This window comes from Stegodyphus dumicola, chromosome 11, assembly GCF_044657685.1.
Source record: "Stegodyphus dumicola isolate Sdum_Otavi_A_Nest chromosome 11, ASM4465768v1".
In the NCBI taxonomy this organism is placed as follows: Eukaryota; Metazoa; Arthropoda; class Arachnida; order Araneae; family Eresidae; genus Stegodyphus; species Stegodyphus dumicola.
The window spans coordinates 62,294,198-62,311,534 of NC_140778.1; the positions used below are offsets into that span (position 1 = coordinate 62,294,198).

At 33.8% G+C, this 17,337-nt stretch overlaps 1 protein-coding gene across 1 annotated transcript in view; it reads left to right on the forward strand.

The window, feature by feature from the left end:
• LOC146994048 (uncharacterized) overlaps positions 1–15,396 on the forward strand; it is a 62,338-nt gene extending 46,942 nt beyond the window's left edge. Inside the window, exons 3-4 of the mRNA XM_085826751.1 lie at positions 2,386–5,932; positions 14,535–15,396. Of these exons, the coding sequence (XP_085682877.1) occupies positions 2,386–2,489 (104 nt within the window). The 3' untranslated portion in view covers positions 2,490–5,932; positions 14,535–15,396. The remainder of the gene's footprint in view (positions 1–2,385; positions 5,933–14,534) is intronic.
• The last annotated feature ends 1,941 nt before the right edge of the window (positions 15,397–17,337 follow it).

Below are 17,337 nucleotides of genomic sequence, written 5' to 3' on the forward strand. Positions count from 1 at the left end.
ATTTTTGCTTACCTTTCTTGATAAATATCCACAGGAACGCTTGCAATGCCTTTTCATTTTTATCACACAGAAGCTTTATTTACAGCTATGTACAACAATTGTATGCTTACATTAGAACGCTCAACATGTTTTTCGGGTTGCCACTATCTCAAAAATCCGCAATGCGGTAAGAAAAATATAACAAGCTTAAAGTAAAAAACGCTGCGCCTTCTCGTGGCCAGCTACATAAACTGTAACAGATGATGCTTGATAAATATTTAATATTCACTGCAGTTTCAGAAAATTTCTAGTTCTGAAATCGAGCTTTCATTTTGTAATTACGCATAATAATTAAAAAGAGGAAAAATTTGATCCTATACTGATAAAGAATATAACTTAAAAATTTTATACATTTCATAGAAATCGGAAAGGGTCGCTCTTTAACAAGCTGCAAAGATAGTGCGAATTTTCTACAGAAACATGTATCAATTTCCGAACACATTTTCTCCTGTAAAAAGAGGATCTCGCGTAAATCTACCTCAAAAACCTAATGGAAATCTAAGACAGCTTTCCTGAAAAATTCCTCCCTCGCGAATAGTTCTAGTCTGCTTTGCGTTCACTAAAATAAACCATCCAAATCTTCCTTGAGGTACGCAGCGGTTTTCAGCAAACCTTTTTTTAAATTTTATTTTGGCTAGCTTCACTTCCATAAGTTGTTCTACCAAAATGTAATCATTTATTATTTGCTCTAAGTAGCTCATTCATTTCCGTTACAATGTTTATATCTGCTTGGAATTTTAAAATATATATATATACATTCTTTTACCTCTTCAATACCATTTGCTGTTGAGTTTCAAAAAAGGCTGTTTCTGCCTGCCTTAAAAATATAATTTCAAAAGAATGATAGTTTTCTTTCCTATGAATATTTTAAGGAATATGAGCTGCATAATCGCCCGATTGGCGATGTGCTTGGATAAGCTGCACGTGATAGGGAGGCATTTTGTTTTTGCTGAGAAGCCTCCAGATACCGGAATGGAAAACTCCGACTGCCTGCACTTATGGAGGTAGTAAATAAGGTGTAGTGAACGCAATGGAGGTAGAAACCTTTCCTACCTCCATGCGTGCAGTACACTTTGCGTACTTAAATGTGGAGTTCCCTGTACCTGATTTAGGACATTCTGTTTGATGTCCGGAGTCTATGTTGATTGTGCCCGATTCATTACAGCTCTTTGAAAGGAACCTGTTTCAGCTAACCTCCTGTGCAGCCTTGCAAACAAATTATGGCTAGGTGTACACCTCATAGCCTGTCGTTCCGCGTACAAGCGGTGTGCGGCTGGCCCACTACAGTTTGTAGCTCATATACCAAATGCATATTGGCTGACTTCCCGTTTGTATAATTATTCATTCTACTAACTCTCTGTCCTGGTGCGAAATGACAATTCCCTGCAAGAACTCCTGCAAAACCGGAACACCATCTACAGCGTCAAAAAAGCATTTCAGACCCTGCATTGGTATATAATTCAGAGTCGTTGAGGCAAAGAATAGACGCTCTTTGGCTCTACCCATCCTAGAAGTTCTGAAACGCGGTACTGAGACCCCCTGTGTACATATGGAATAGAAATATTTAATAAACTATAACAACTTATACGAAATACTATTTCAAACGACACTTGATGATACAGTACAAAGTCTGTAATCCGGACCTCAAAGCTACAAACTTTATACGCATGTGCGTTTAATGCATAACGGACGGAACTTTCGATTATGTCAAAAAGAGTTTCCAATTCTGGAGCTGCAAGAGGATCTACAAAGCGAAAGCATGTTTCAATGTCCATTAAACAAAAAGTGGAATTACTGCAAAAAAATGGATAAAGGCTTATCCGTCTCAAAATTATGCGAGAAGTATGGCATTGGAAAGTCCACTATATATGACACAAGAAAAAGGAGCTTTTTGAATTTTTTGTGGAAGCATCTTAAACAACTTACATTGAAAGATATGTTTAATAAAGTAAACAAATAAATATTAAGCTTTCTTTGTAAATTTTGATACCCTTTAGATCATAATTGTTTTTTATTTCATACATTACGATTTCATATTTTTAATTGTATAATTTCTGCATGCCATCTTACCAGATTTAAATTGATGATCTATAAAAAACCCCCTAATCCGGAATCGCTGAAGTCCCGACGAGTCCGGATTACGGACTTTGTACTGCATTTATTTATGTAAAGATTTTTTAGATTTAAAACGTTTCTTCAAAACGGACATACTTGCTGAGTAGTATGGGAAACTTTATGATTCATCGCATAGTTTTTTTTCTCTTTTATTACTTTTGTTTTTGTTAAAGTATTTTAGTTAGCATTTAATACTAAAACAGGTTTTTTTTTTTTTTTTTTTTTTTTTAGGTGAACCAGTGTTCAAGTCGCGGAACGACCCCTCTGTTGATGGCGGTGGAATGTGCTTCCTATACGAAAGAATCCTCTATTTTTTTATATATGTGAACTATTAAGGAAGAAAGGAGCGGATGTGAACGTAACCAACTCAAATGGACAATCCCCTCTTCACATGGTGGTAATTTCGAATCAAGAAAATTTGGTCAAAATGCTTTTGATTTGAAATAACTACATCGACATCCGTGATCACAGGGGATTTGTCGCATTGTTTTATGCTTGTCGGAATGGTAATCAAAATCTGGCAGAGTTGCTAATAGATTGTGGTGCAAAACTTTCACGCTCACAGCTGGGAGCATCATTATCTATGGCAATGTAAACAATGCTTCAGTTTCTAAAACAATGTCCAGAAAATCAAAGAATTGCGTTTAACTAAATAAATTATGTTTGAACGCAGTTCGGAAGAACATTCGAAATATTAAAGGCATCAGCAGTTTGCCGTTGCCTACATACTTAGTCAATAAAATAATGTTTAAACAATATTTGAGGGATGAAAAGATAGCGGGCAGCACAGCGAAAAAGCGTGTGTAGGAGGTAACCTAAATAAGTTCCTTTTAGACCTGTGTATTTAAAACGCGTGTTTGAAGTATTGTATCATACATTAAGGTTTTAATATTATTCTTAAATCTATATGTGATATTTCGGCAGGCGTGGTGAAGATTAGCATCAAAGTTCATGCATTTCTATAGCAGAATGGTAGCTTTTAATTGCCCATTTTTATTTAAATCGCCGGCCGGCTCGCAATCGATTCTATTTACGTGTCGAAAACTGCAGTAAAAATTAACCATGTTTAAAATTTTTTTTTCATTTAGAGTGAACTAAAATTGTACTGAAAATGGCCTTTGTTAGATTTTCTTTCCCCCTCCTTGTAGCATGGAGGTAGGAAGTAAGATGGAGTAGCCCTAAGCAAGTTTCTCCCGTACCCTGCTCTGAAGCACCGGCGATCCCTACGTGGTGACCAAAACATTGGGTCATTTACCATTGAGTTCAATGGGATTTGACGCGTTCGGATGTAAATATTTTGTGATTACGTCGTAAATATACATATAAATGTATATATTTTCTTTTTCTACAACACTTCAGAGTCCTAAGTATATAAAAACAATATATTTTTAAACAACATTTTGTTCTGAACGGAATTAAATGCTATACTTTTCACAGGACATTTTTCTCAGAATGGTTTAATTTGAATGAAATATTTTTTCAAGTTTTCGTTAATTACATTAGAAACAAAAATTAAGGTAATTCGATTTTATTTGGTTAAGGTACAAAAATTAAGATCAAAGTTTATTGTATTATTAATATTAAAATTATGCATTATTTCTTTTCTATTTATAGAGCTTTTTCCTAAAATACTTTCTTAAATATGACATGATTTTTAGGCTTTTGAGGCATCTTTTAAATCGAAAAATGTAAGTCAATTTATAATTAATGCTCTATTCGGTTCATTTTAAATTAGAGAATTATTAGGAATTAGGGAAATACTTTAAATAGTACTTAACTTTCTCTGAACATTTCTGAAAAGGAATAAGATAAGTTTTTTTTTTTTTTTTTTTTTTTTTTTTTTTAAGTATTATTTAAAACTTGTAACTGAGTTATTATAAAATGTAAGGGGAATAATTCTTTTAATTATACTTATCAGATTTTTTTTTTACCCTTCATTTCAACAATACATATTCCAAAACTCTTTATTATGTTCTTAAGTGCGCATCTCATAGCATTTGCTTTACAATACCTTTTAACAGATTACTTTACAATTCTTGCTTAAATAGTTTTATAACGTATTTGTCAACAGGATTTCAATTTATGTTTACAATTCAATATTAAGGTTATTATATATTCAGATAACATTTATAATCATTATAAATTAGATACGTTTAATAATTAGATTTCTTCACTGTACTTTTACAGTTGTTTATAAGTGAATAAATTCTTCATTTCAAATACATTTATAAATAATTTAATGAATATTTATGTATTTTGTCAAAGGTAGGTACATGCTTTTTGCAAGCACATGCATAAATACCCATACATATTTCCTATGTTTCATTTCCAGCATGTGCAAATCTTTAATTTCTGTGCATTCACTATATTTTTCGTGTAAAGTAATTTACGCTAATTTAGCATACACCCAAAAGTTTTACATAAAAAATATATATGAATAAATCTGAATGAAAATTATATGCATTATTTTTAATACCCACTCAAAGGTCAGTTTTTCTTCAAAATTCCTCCGTGATGGCATCTCTCTCTTTAGGCAGATAGCCCTTGCATGCGTTACTCCATTTAATAAAAACCTATGTGCCTAATTACAAATAAGATATATAAAATTAAAACGATGAGTTTAAAATGAGCAGCTGTAGAGCCTCTCCTCTAAAAAATTGTAAAAGGTACATGTTACAATAATATTTGGATCTGAAAAAAATTTGTTTTATTTAAAACATTTTGGCATTTGGAGAATAAAATAAAAGTAGCAAATACTCTATCAAGGGTATCGAAAGACGTATACAATTTTAAATGTACCGTAACGTATTTTTCATTCTTTAAGCATAACATTTATCTTAAAATCTATATTTTTATCTTAAAATCTATATTTTGTCAACAGCTTAGAATTTTATAAAACAAATTCATAATCAAAATCACTGTTGTTAGTTATCGAAAAATAACCAAGATGTGATTTTTGCTTAAATGTCGCTAAACTATACAAATTGTTATTATCCATCATACTAGGAATTTTCTTTTATGCGGAATTGTCCCGTTTTTCGATTTGTATGGAACTGTCGTCTGTCAAAATACTATCAGAACCGTGTCAAGCGAGCTTCTGAATGTAAACGAAGAACACCCTATCTGGTGACCCAAGCTTCAAAGCAGTGCTTCACTTCTAGCGCCGGGTGGCCCCTCCTTCCTTTCCTACCTCCATGAATTGAATTTTCTTTAGATTATATCTAAAACAAAACCTTGAGAATCGGATAGCCTGCATGGGCTGAAGGCAGATCTCCAGAAGCCTGCATGGGTGAAGGTCATTTTCCTCCGCTCTCATGGCGAGCCATGATCCTAAGTCGAACCATGATGTTCTTTTCTTCCTCTGGATCTGCCTTCAGCCTGCATGGGTGAAGGTCACTTCACCCATGCAGCATTCCGCCGTCCTTCACCATTCCGCCATCCTTCACCATTCCGCCGTCCTTCACCATTCCGCCGCTCTCATGGCGAGCCATGATCCTAAGTCGAACCATGATGTTCTTCCTCTGGATAAAAGCTTTTCCGACTGGAGTGTGCCTATGGATGACTTCACTGATGATACAATGACCGCTACTGAATATGGACCTTCTGTTGATTGAAAAACTAAATTTGGAAATCAAGGTATTGGAATCGAAAATTAACACAATCAAGGATACGAAAAAATAACTTGACACTACTAGACCTGTTACTGAACTGGATAAATACACCAAGGCACTTGCAAAGATGTTACAAGAAGACACGCTGCAGAAGGACTACCTAATAGGTAAGCGAGATATTTTAATTTCTCTGTGTACTAAACCCTCCTCCTCTAAATCGGCTAGTAATGTTAACTTGCAACATCTAAAAAGGAAAATATTAGATAACTCTGATCTTTCTGATAATAACTCAACTCAAAACGATGGATTCATTAAACCCACTCGAGTAGCCTAAATAGGAAAAAAAGAACACGTAAAAAAAATCCCATAACTACTAGCAATAAATTTCATATCTTAAATGCGGACAATACGAAATATCATCAGGATAACGATAATACTCAAAATACTCTTCCTAAAGCTCCTGAGGATCAAACTATTCCACTAGAAAAAAAAAAAAAAAAAAATCTGTACTTCCTATTATGGTAAAACTCCCAAGCAACATCAAACAAAACGTATGTCTGAAGCAACTTGCCCCTGAATCCTCTTCTAAATTTTACAGCAAAAGTAGTGGTGAATTTCTTAAAATCTTTTCAAACACTTCCGATGATCACAAAACTCTCACTACTTATCTTAAAAATCATTCAGCGGTGAATTTCTTAAAATATTTTCAAACACTTCTATGATCACAGAACTCTCACTACATATCTTAAAAACACTACTTCATCAATGCACTACACAAAAAAACAATTAAAGTCGTAATACGAGGATTACCTATTGACATGGACACCACAAAAATTAGTGACGTTCTAACTGAACAAGGATATAATGTACATAAAGTAGTACAAATGACATGTTTATGTACACAACAACCCATGCCTTTATGTCAAGTTCAACTTCTTCCTACACCCAATATTGACTCTCTGTATGACATTACACATTTCTCACTATTCATAGTTGAAATTCAAAATTTCATAGTTGAAAAAACCTCATTTCACAGTGCCAAAAATGGCATCACTCGTCCAAAAACTGTTTCCTAGCCCCATGTTGCGTCAAGTGCGCAGGAGAACACAAAACTTCACTATGCCCAAAAACAGGTTTCTTAGAAAATCCCATCTGTGTAAACAGCAGTAATTCTCACTCTGCGTCTTATTGTGCTTCCTTAAAATTCCCCAAACCCAAAACTATTAGTGCAAATCAGCAAAAAAAAAAAAAAAAAAAAAAAATCCTACTATGAGGTACTACTCAATAAACATCAAAATTCTGGACCACAGCAGACAGAAAAAACTCCAAATCAACCTTATCCCACTCTTGAACTCAGTCAAAACCGAAAACCTCCAAAAACTCCGCATCAGCGTTCATAGAATTTTTTAATGCTTTAAAAGAACTTGAAACAATTTTCAGTATTCAAATTATCTAAGCTAACAATGCTCATCAACCAAAAATTAAACGAATTAAGAAACGCTCAAACTTTTATTGAAAAAATCTACATAATCTTCCTAATCCTCTTAGAGGCTAATAACTCAAATTCTAATTAACTTAATATCCCAACAATTAACTAATTCAGATGATATCTCCTAATGGTAACTCTTCTTCATTTTAATTAAACTTCTATTAACTACCATGTCTTAGACTAACTGCTCCCTCTCTCCTCCCCTTGCTTTTGGCTTCCCTTTCAAAATTGCATGGCAATGAAAAGAGCCCCCCCCCTGCACACTGAGAATCTGTTGCCCACCTACCACCTTCTTTCTCCTTTGCACATGACTGCTCTGACTCCTCAGTTTCAACACCTGAAATGGCCAATAAATGGCACCAGGTTTGCTACTTTTCCCCAAGCTCTCCATCCAGCTACACACTCAGTTACAGCTATCTCTCGAAAGTGAATTTGCTTGCCTACTCGGTGCTTATTTTTATAACTCTTGTCGTCAACATCGACTCATGGTCACCTTTATATCAGACTTGCAATTACTCTTTCCCATACAATGCTCGTGAACATTTGAAAAATCGAAAAAAATTGTTCTGCTGGGATGGGTTTTTAACCAGGAGCCCCAGAGCTTAAATTGCACTGGAGCCTGGCTCTGGTACTTCTCAGTAAATTATAATTTCAACCAGAGTGCACCGTTAATCTTAAAAGATGCCTTAAAAATCAATTCTAACTTCTGAATGTAGGCCTGTCATTCCCTTGCACTTAAGCTTTGCACAGAGGTTGAGAATTTTAAGGAAAGAAATGCCCCCAATTGTATGTCAAAGGCTTATTCTCCAGGATATGCAATGAATTTATGAGAGTGGGTAAATGTTATATTCCTCTCTCAAAGAACTAAAAGTGGTACCCAGATCGTGAACGTTCCACGCTAGTGACTTCCTCCTGCAAAGCTCCTGTATGCTTTCTGAATGATGTAACCAAATGGGGTTACCGCTGTTGTTTCTTGTACCGAGAAGTCTTATGTAGTACATAAATGTTCATTCGTTTTCACGAAGAGGATTTAAATATGGATATAAGCATAAAAGATAAATGTTATGTGTGTAACGAGCCATCTAGAGCGATGACAAAAATGTATATGTTATCTGCGCAGAAGAGTAGCCTCCAGTGTTTTGAACATATGTTAGAAACAACTTTTCCTTGCTTTTGCAGTAAGCACTTGTCACTGTAGCTAGAAAATCTCATTTGAGGTCATGTCTGGAATTTTTTCATGGGTTGAAAGAATATTCGTATAGCAAAATTCTTAGAAATCAGATAGGCAAATCTGAATAATGTAAAGCATATTATTCAGATTTGTAGAAGAAACAGAAATTCACATTTGATGGAAAAAAAAAAAAAATATAAACCATTTATTTGTTTCCACAAGGTGAAATGTTCAGTATATTTTTACCTGATAATAAGTGTTCAATGTTTATATCTGCTGCATAATGAAGTCTAGATAAGAACTTCAAAAACTGAAATTCTAAATGGTGGCTAAATGTTTCATCCAATATGTATGCTGTAAATTATTTGTGTTTTGCTTTAAACTGTTTCTGAATTTCACACAGTTACGTATTACAACCATGCCATTACAGATAGTAATACCATTCTTGGTACCTGTCATGAAAACTATATTAGATATTTCCACTCATCCTGAACAAGTATTAAAGACCATGCCTATTGGGCTCCAGTATCAAATGTGTCAGTGTATAAAATTTACAAAATTAGTGCAGCGTTCCATTGCATTGTTAGAAAAGTGAAATGAAATATCCCACATTTTCAGTCAAATCTTGGACATATTAAGATCAGTGACACCAGGTGTGTAGTGCGTATAAGAAGAAATTTATGTAGCGTCATATCTCTGCAGGTAAGAAATCGAAGCATGATAGATATTTATTTTGAAATCGTTTATATTTTTTTCATGTAATAGATAAAGAAAGCTAAAGTAATTCAGTTGTATTTTCTGCTATCATATTATACATGAAATTGTTTTCCATTTTAAGAACTTAGTTTGTCTCTGAAAAATAAAATAAAATAATAAATGCTATAAAGCACATATGTTAAAAAAATAAACAATTTAATAAATGTCATAGGCAGTAGCTTTTTTGCTATGTGCTTCGGAAAGTATGGAGGTTTTGGAAGTACTGAGCAAAAGTATTGTTGAAATTATTTTAAGATTAGTTTCATTTCTCTTCTTTAATATTTTTTCGTGAGAACTGTATATTGTGTAATTGTTTCTGTATATTTAAATGTGTATCAGTTTTCTCTGTAAAATTCACTTTACACTTTTCTGATTTCTTTTCTTTTCAAAATTCACAAGTTTTGCATCTGTTTGCTCGCACAGAGTTTGTAGGGGTGTCTTTTCGATTAACTCACGTACTCAGGATTTAAAGGCATACGATTTCTAAAATATTTGACAAAATGATTAAGTCTTGTTGGCATTATCATTTAATGGTCATATTTTGTGAGAAATTTTTGATGAATATCTTATTTTTGGAGAATTTTTTGAAGGACATTGAAAACAAAATTATTTGAATTTTTTATTTTTGATTCTGAAAGTTGGTCTCTTAACATGTTTAGATTAGTGTAGACTGAAGGGTACCCCATGTATTATCATAAAGTTTTTGTTTCATTTATTGCCAAGCCAATGCCAAGTTTGAGATTCTCTGATATTTTTTTAAGTGAAAAAATAGGTTAATATGTACATGGATACTGAGTTCGTGCAATTCTTCGACTTGTTATTTTGTCTTTGTGTAGCAGCGATTTTTGGCGCTACGCAAAGCCAAAATAACAAGTCAAAGATTCACACAAACTTAGTCTCCGTGTACCGCCAAAAATTGCCTCTTCATTAGACACCTGTACCGAAGGTTGCAAAAATAGTTCTAATCTTATTACATGGAGAGCTATCTGTACAAAAGAATTTTTGGTATTGTTCCGCTTTGATGACCGTTAAAGAATTGCAGCGAAAATGTATGTGCAAAAGCACCAAATCTAGCAAATGTGCCCATTTAACAGCACGTGTAATCTAGCGTACGCACTGATTTCAGATTGCATAAGTTTATATAGTTCTGAATTTCTTAAGATTCCATTGAAATACTAGTGTAATTTTTAAATTCTTTTTTTTTTTTTTTTTTTTTTTTTTTTTTTTTTGATATCCTATGGATTTAACAGTTTGGCAGTTGCCCTTGACGAAAAGTCTGCAATAGAATTTTGGTGAAGTGCAGAATCACCCACTGCTTGACACGTTTTTAAGAATTGCACATACTCGGTATCCACGTACACGGCAACCTATTTTCACTTAAAAACAAAAATCCCAGAATTGCTCAAAAATGGCACTGTGCACACACCCTTTACTTTATCTATGTAACATCGACCTATCTTCACTTAAAAAATAAAAATTGACAAAAATCCAATTGTTTTGACCCTTGTAAAAAGCGGCAAACAAATAAGTTGGCAGTTCTGTACTTTACCGAGAATTTTTGCAAAGAAAAAGCATTATTCATTATAGAAAATTATGTTTGAACAACCAACAAGATGAAATTATGCTTTAGCGATAACTGGGTAGCAAAATAGCGATGCAGGCATCCATTCAGTTATGTTTAGCAATTTTTATATAAATTATAATAATGATTTGGAATAGTAATTTACTCTTATGCTTCCATTCAGTCATGTTTAGCCTTTTTTATATAAATTGTAATAATAAAAAATATTATATGAAATTAACCTTTCATCTAAATTAAAACATCAATCTTAGATAGTTATTTACAGTACAAATTCCGTAATTCGGACTCGTCAGGACTTCGGCGATTCCAGACTAGGGGTTTTTCCGGATGATAGATCATCAATTTAAGTCTTGTAAGATGGCATGCTGAAATTATACAATTAAAAATAGGGGTACGTTTCTGTTTTGCCGGCGCAAACGATAAAGTCGCCAATAATGGTACAACTGATGCCAAACGGAATATCTTCGCTGATAACCTTTTACGCCTCATTTTCAAAACAAGTCGCAGCCATTTCTTATCCAATTCATTATTTCTTTCAATACTGGCATACAATTATGTAGAATTTTTACAAGATAGTTAAATTTTATGCCCTAAGACCATTCACGGTAATTAAGTCAATTAGAATGCAATCACACTGCTCACCCGAAGGCAAAAATATAGAAAAGGCAAAATCAGTTGTTAAATTCATAAATTCTAATGAGAATGCACTAGCGAAGTAAAGCACTGCGGTTTACATAATTTCTGAGTAAGCTATTCGTACAAATTGGAATAATTCTTGCATTTAAACTTGTATTCCAAATTAAGATTTAAGTTGAAATTAATGTAGATAACTGCTGAGAGAATTAGATTTTTGTAGCGCAGGTTACGTGAGATGAGATCACTTGGGGTCACGCGATTTAAACCGGCGAATCAGGATGTAGAACCATGAAAGCATAGTAAATATTTAAATTAATGTATTTTTACAAAATGTTAAACCATATTAAAATGTTTATGCCTTCAAAATAAAAAATTCTTAGAATTAACATTTGTTAGCATTTTTTATGTGTGTACTGTATGATGTTGGCAACAAAGACTGCTTGGAGAGTTTTGCGCAAGCAAAACAGAAAAGTACCAAAATGTGAAACCGTAATTTATGAAATAAAAAGCAATTATGATCTAAAGGGTATCAAAATTTTAAAAAAAAAGCTTAATAGTTATTTCTTTACTTTATTAAACATTTCTTTCAATGTAAGTTGTTTAAGTTGCTTCGTTTTATGTGCTAATACTTTCTCTTTAATTCTATAAACAGACAAAATTTCTTGTTCAGTTGCAAAGTTCCGCTGTTCAAGTCCTGTAATTGCTGTGCCGAGAATACCGACTAACTTGTCAGTCGAAATTTTTTCGTTTTCACTAACCTCTCTGTCACTTTCTTCATGCCTTTATCCATTTTTTGTTTGATGGACATCGAAACATGCTTTCGCTTTGTAGATCCTTTGGCAGCTTCAGAATCAGAAACTCTTTGACATAATCGAAACTTCAAGCTTACTTTTTATAAAACTGCTCTAATAGTCTGCAAAAAATAATAAGCCAGATCCATTTAGAAGATTAAGGAACAACACAATCTGCAACATTAACTGAAATAGATAATTAGATCATTTTTAGCCTAGCTTATACTGTCCGTTATACATTAAACGTGCATGTGTAAACGTATTATGCGCATGCATAAACGCTACGCATGTGCAGAAAGTTTGTAGCTTTGAGGTCCAGATTATAGATCATTCTGGATTATGGACTCCCGGATTAAACACTTTGTACTGTATTTATAATTATTTGATTATAAGGAAAGTGTCATTTTACATTATAAATCATATTTAAATAAATAATATGATGGGGTATATTTGTTTAGGTAATTCAATGTAATTTCATTTTAAATGAAAATACACTCACGTTTGTGAAAATTGCAACACCATGAAGGACTTACGCGAGTGGGCTGAAATTTTCAGGAAATGCAAAGTAGCGCATGATATGCAAATGATTAGAATTGCAAATCCGTAGCGCATGCGTATGCTGAGCAGCGCCCTCTGAACGGCTGATGGATCCGAATAAATAGACTGCTGTAGCGAGGCGTGTATGGTTATCGGTGGTTATCTGCTAGTGGTAAACGTTAACTCAATCTATACTTATGCCTCGTCGACGAAAGAGAGCGAGATTTGAACAACTTACAGAGTTTGAACGAGGGAGAATCATCGGCCTTCGTGAAGCTGGATTGTCGTATCATGCAGTAGCCTCTTGTGTGCAGCGTAACAGCAGCACAGTGATGCGCGTTTGGAAGCAGTGGACGGACGAGTGTCGGACAACTCGGAAATCTGGGAGTGGACCCCGAAATGTGACGTCAGCTCGCGATGATAGACACCTGGTCCGCATGGCGCGGACGGACCGTACAGCTTCCTCTAGACAATTGGCAGCACTGTGGTCAATAGCTACAGGTGTTTCATTGTGTGCTTCATCAATTCGTAGATGTGTGCTGCAGTGTGGACTGCGCGCACGGACTCCTTTATACAGGATCCCCCTAACGCACGACCATCGCCGCCTGCGGCTACAATGAGCCAATCAGCATAGAGACTGGCGTGCTGATTGGCAGCATGTCGTGTTTTCTGACGAATCCCGCTTTAATTTGTGGTACCATGATGGCCGCATTCGTGTCAGACGCTATGCCGGTGAACGCCACAGTGGACGAACACCCGGAGTTATGGTCTGGGGCGCCATAGCATATCATAGACGATCTCAATTGCTACGAATTGTGGGCAATCTGAACAGCAACCGGTATATCCGTGAAGTTCTACAGCCCGAAGCTGTTCCCTTCCTTCAAAGCTTGCCAGGCGCTGTATTTCAACAGGACAATTCCCGCCCTCATACTGCTCGGATTGTTAAATCCTTCTTTGCAGCGCAGCAGGTACAGCTTCTTCCTTGGCCTGCGTGTTCCCCGGATATGTCGCCAATTGAACATGTGTGGGATGTCATTGGTCGGCGTCTTGCTCGTGTTCCTCGTCCTGTTGCGTCTGCAGACGAACTTTGGGTATGCGTACAAACGATATGGAATGCTCTTCCTCAGTCAGACATTCAAACTTTGTTTGACTCCATGCCACGTCGTGTAGCAGCACTTATTGCGGCGCGTGGTGGCCACACAAAATACTGATTCTGATCTCTTGTTCTTGTTTGTTTGCTTTGAACATTTAATCATTTATTTGTACCACTACCACTCAACTGTGTATTAAATTGCATTCAATTATGATGATTCCTTCTTGGTGTTGCAATTTTCACAAACGTGAGTGTACGTACACAATTTTTTTTTAAATTTCATTTAATTAAATGGAACTCTAGAGTTATTCAAAATGTTATTCATCAGTCTTTTTTAAATACTTCTTTTCAACTTCTTTTTCTTGTTCTAGTTATTTTTTATCTATTTACAAATCTGTATTCTTAATTTCCAACCAAATTCCACTTATCATTTAGGTAAATATCCATACAATGCATAATTTCATACTTTCTAGTGAACCTTAATAAAGTTTAATTACAGTTTTGTGTTTTTGATAAGTTTAAATCAGATTTATATTGTGTTGTGTCCCAGATTTAAAAAATGAATTAGAAATATTTGTACACCAATTTGGATAATTTCTTGACTTTAATTATTGGCTTTACATTGTGTTCAGTTTTGAAAATTCAAATAATATTTCAGGACTTAAAAGTAAGCTTATTTTGTAATTCTAGATATTTTCTTATTTGTATTTACAGTTTGCAAGAAATGGCATTATGGTGATTAGTATAAAAGCGTGGTTCAGCTAAAGTTTCACAAGAACAGAAGTCATGCAGCATGAAACATTTGAAGATTAAATATGAGATATCTCCCTGCAGAGGCAGCATTTTTTAATAAACTCCTTAGCTAATTCACTCATGCATGAAAATGATTTATTGCATATAACTTTTTCATGAGATTAAATAAGCACATGTATTGCTAAATAACCTTTGAATTTAAATGAACTGCTACATTTAGCACATGTTTATAATTTCTCACCAGTGTGGGTAAAAATATGTATGTTTCTAACACACATTTAACTGTGAATATCTAGTTACAAATATCACATTCATGTCATTTCTCATTGTTGCTGGATAAGTATTTGTCTCTTTAATGCACTTGTGTGTGCGGATGATTTACAAACATTGCATTCATGTAAGTTGCCCCCAGTGTGTGTAAACAGTTTTATTTTAATGATGCAAATAATTCATCACATACAACTTGTTCATGTGTGATAAAGATTTAATATGACTTTTGAGTATAAATGGCACGAACACACTCATGTTGTTTTGTACCTGTGTGGAAAGCAATATGTGCCTTTAACATACTTGCATGTGCAAATAACTTATTATATATACTTGGGGTGGCCAAACTTCATGACGACAGCAGCCTCGTAGTGGATTTCATGAATGTTCGAAAGCCGCACATGTTTTCGATGGAAAGAAACTTTTGAAGTAAATTAAGAATTTCACATTTTATATGCGATTCACATGGTTATATGTAAATGTAAATAAATATTTTTTTCCCCTCTGTCCTGCATTCAGGAAAGTAAGTCCCAATAAAGTATAAATTTGAAATTAGTGTCTTGTGTAGTTGAGCATTCTTCTTTCAGACAGAAAAAGCAAACATATTCTTTTTGTTTCCTCCTCCTTTTATAACTGTTGTTTGATTTTAGCGGACGTAAGCTAAAATCAGAAGAATATGTATTGTTCTTTAAGAATACAGTTATGTAATACATTTTTCGTATGAGTGAGTTATAAATAATTAATTTAAAAAAAGTGTTTTTTTCTTTAACTCAAGGAAAATCTTTTAGAAAATAAATGAAGAAATGCAAGTCAACACGCATTGCAGAGAAAACTTTTATTCCCAAATAGGCAATAGAGTGCATTCCAATGAAACTGTAATTTTATGTATACCAGTAGTGTTCAGATTTATCACAGTGTTACCCCTTAAAAATGCAAACCTCAACAAGCAACTTTACTACCCAAATCGAAACTCGGACCACATTGTTTATAATTTGAAGATTTGGTAGAAAAATGTTCATAAAAAGAAGTATTTTGGAAATTTTTTTTGATAAACTTATTCCTGTTTATCTCAAATCCACAGCCAAAACCATTGTGTTTTTGGAACATGAGGGCATGCAGTTTATACACTTGCTATTTGGAGAATTCATCAAGCTCTATGCAAGCATTTTGCATTGAATAATCAATATGAGTCTTTTATTAATTAACTTGAAAGTTGGAATTTTTAAGACTGGACATTGATGATTATTATCAAACATAACTTATAATCTCTAATATTATGTTATTTGTTTTAATTATAAAATGTTTTCTATTCTTGCAAGCTGATTGGTTTATTTTTCTGTTGCTGTAAAAAGTAAAATATATTATTAGAAAAGACATTTTGTCTTTATAGGATAATGCCTGAATCCTCTGATCAAATCTTCATAGCTCTCCACTGGAGTAATAGAAGTAATTGTTGACATGAATTAAACAAAAGTCTTTTCATTTCAAAGGTCTTTAAATTTCTTTCTTTTATATTTAATACAAATAACTTGAAATTATGTATCTTTTTTTTCTAATAGGAGCTTAAAATATGCCCTGTTAAACAAATAGTTACTCTCATTTCTCACATTTGATTTTTTATTTTATGTGAAGAGCAGGACCAGATTGAAACACAGTTGACCTAGGTAGTTACCAGGATATATAAAGGTATACAGTCAAAAGTCGTTAATCCGGACTCCTCGGGACTTCGGCGATTACGGATTATCGATTTTTCCGGATTATAGATCATCAGTTTAAATCTGGTAAGATGGCATGCAGAAATTACAAAATTAAAAATATGAAACCGTAATTTATGAAATAAAGAACAATTATGATCTAAAGGGTATCAAAATTTACAAAAAGAAAAAGCTTAATATTTATTTGTTTACTTTATTAAACATTTCCTTCAATGTAAGTTGCTTCGTTTCATGTGATAATACTTTCTCTTTAATTCTATTAAACAGACATAATTTCTTGTTTAGTTACAAAGTTCCGTTGTTCAAGTCCTATAATTGCTGTGTTGAGAATACCGACTAATTTGTCAATCGAAATGTTTTCGTTTTCAATAACCTCTGGGTCACTTTCTTCACTATCGGAAGCGAATTATAATGACCAGGAACTTGATTTAAATCATATCAAAGACGGAGTACATCGAGATAAAATACTACACTTAGTACGGAATTATAAACCAAATAAAATAAAAACATCTGCCCTGAAGATAAGGATAGTGCTGACAGATTAACTTCCAATCCGCCGCGTGAAATTGATAAACAGATTTCAGATTTCAAAACATACTTTCGCTTTGTAGATACAAATTACATATTAGTAAATATATATCGGAAATTTTATTTGACATAATCTTTCTAATCTATCATAATCTAATGATGACGTTTCTGCCCCCCCCCCTCTGCCGCAGAGCAGTGTGAAATTCATAAACAGATTTTGGATTTCAAAACATACTTTCGCTTTGTAGTAAATA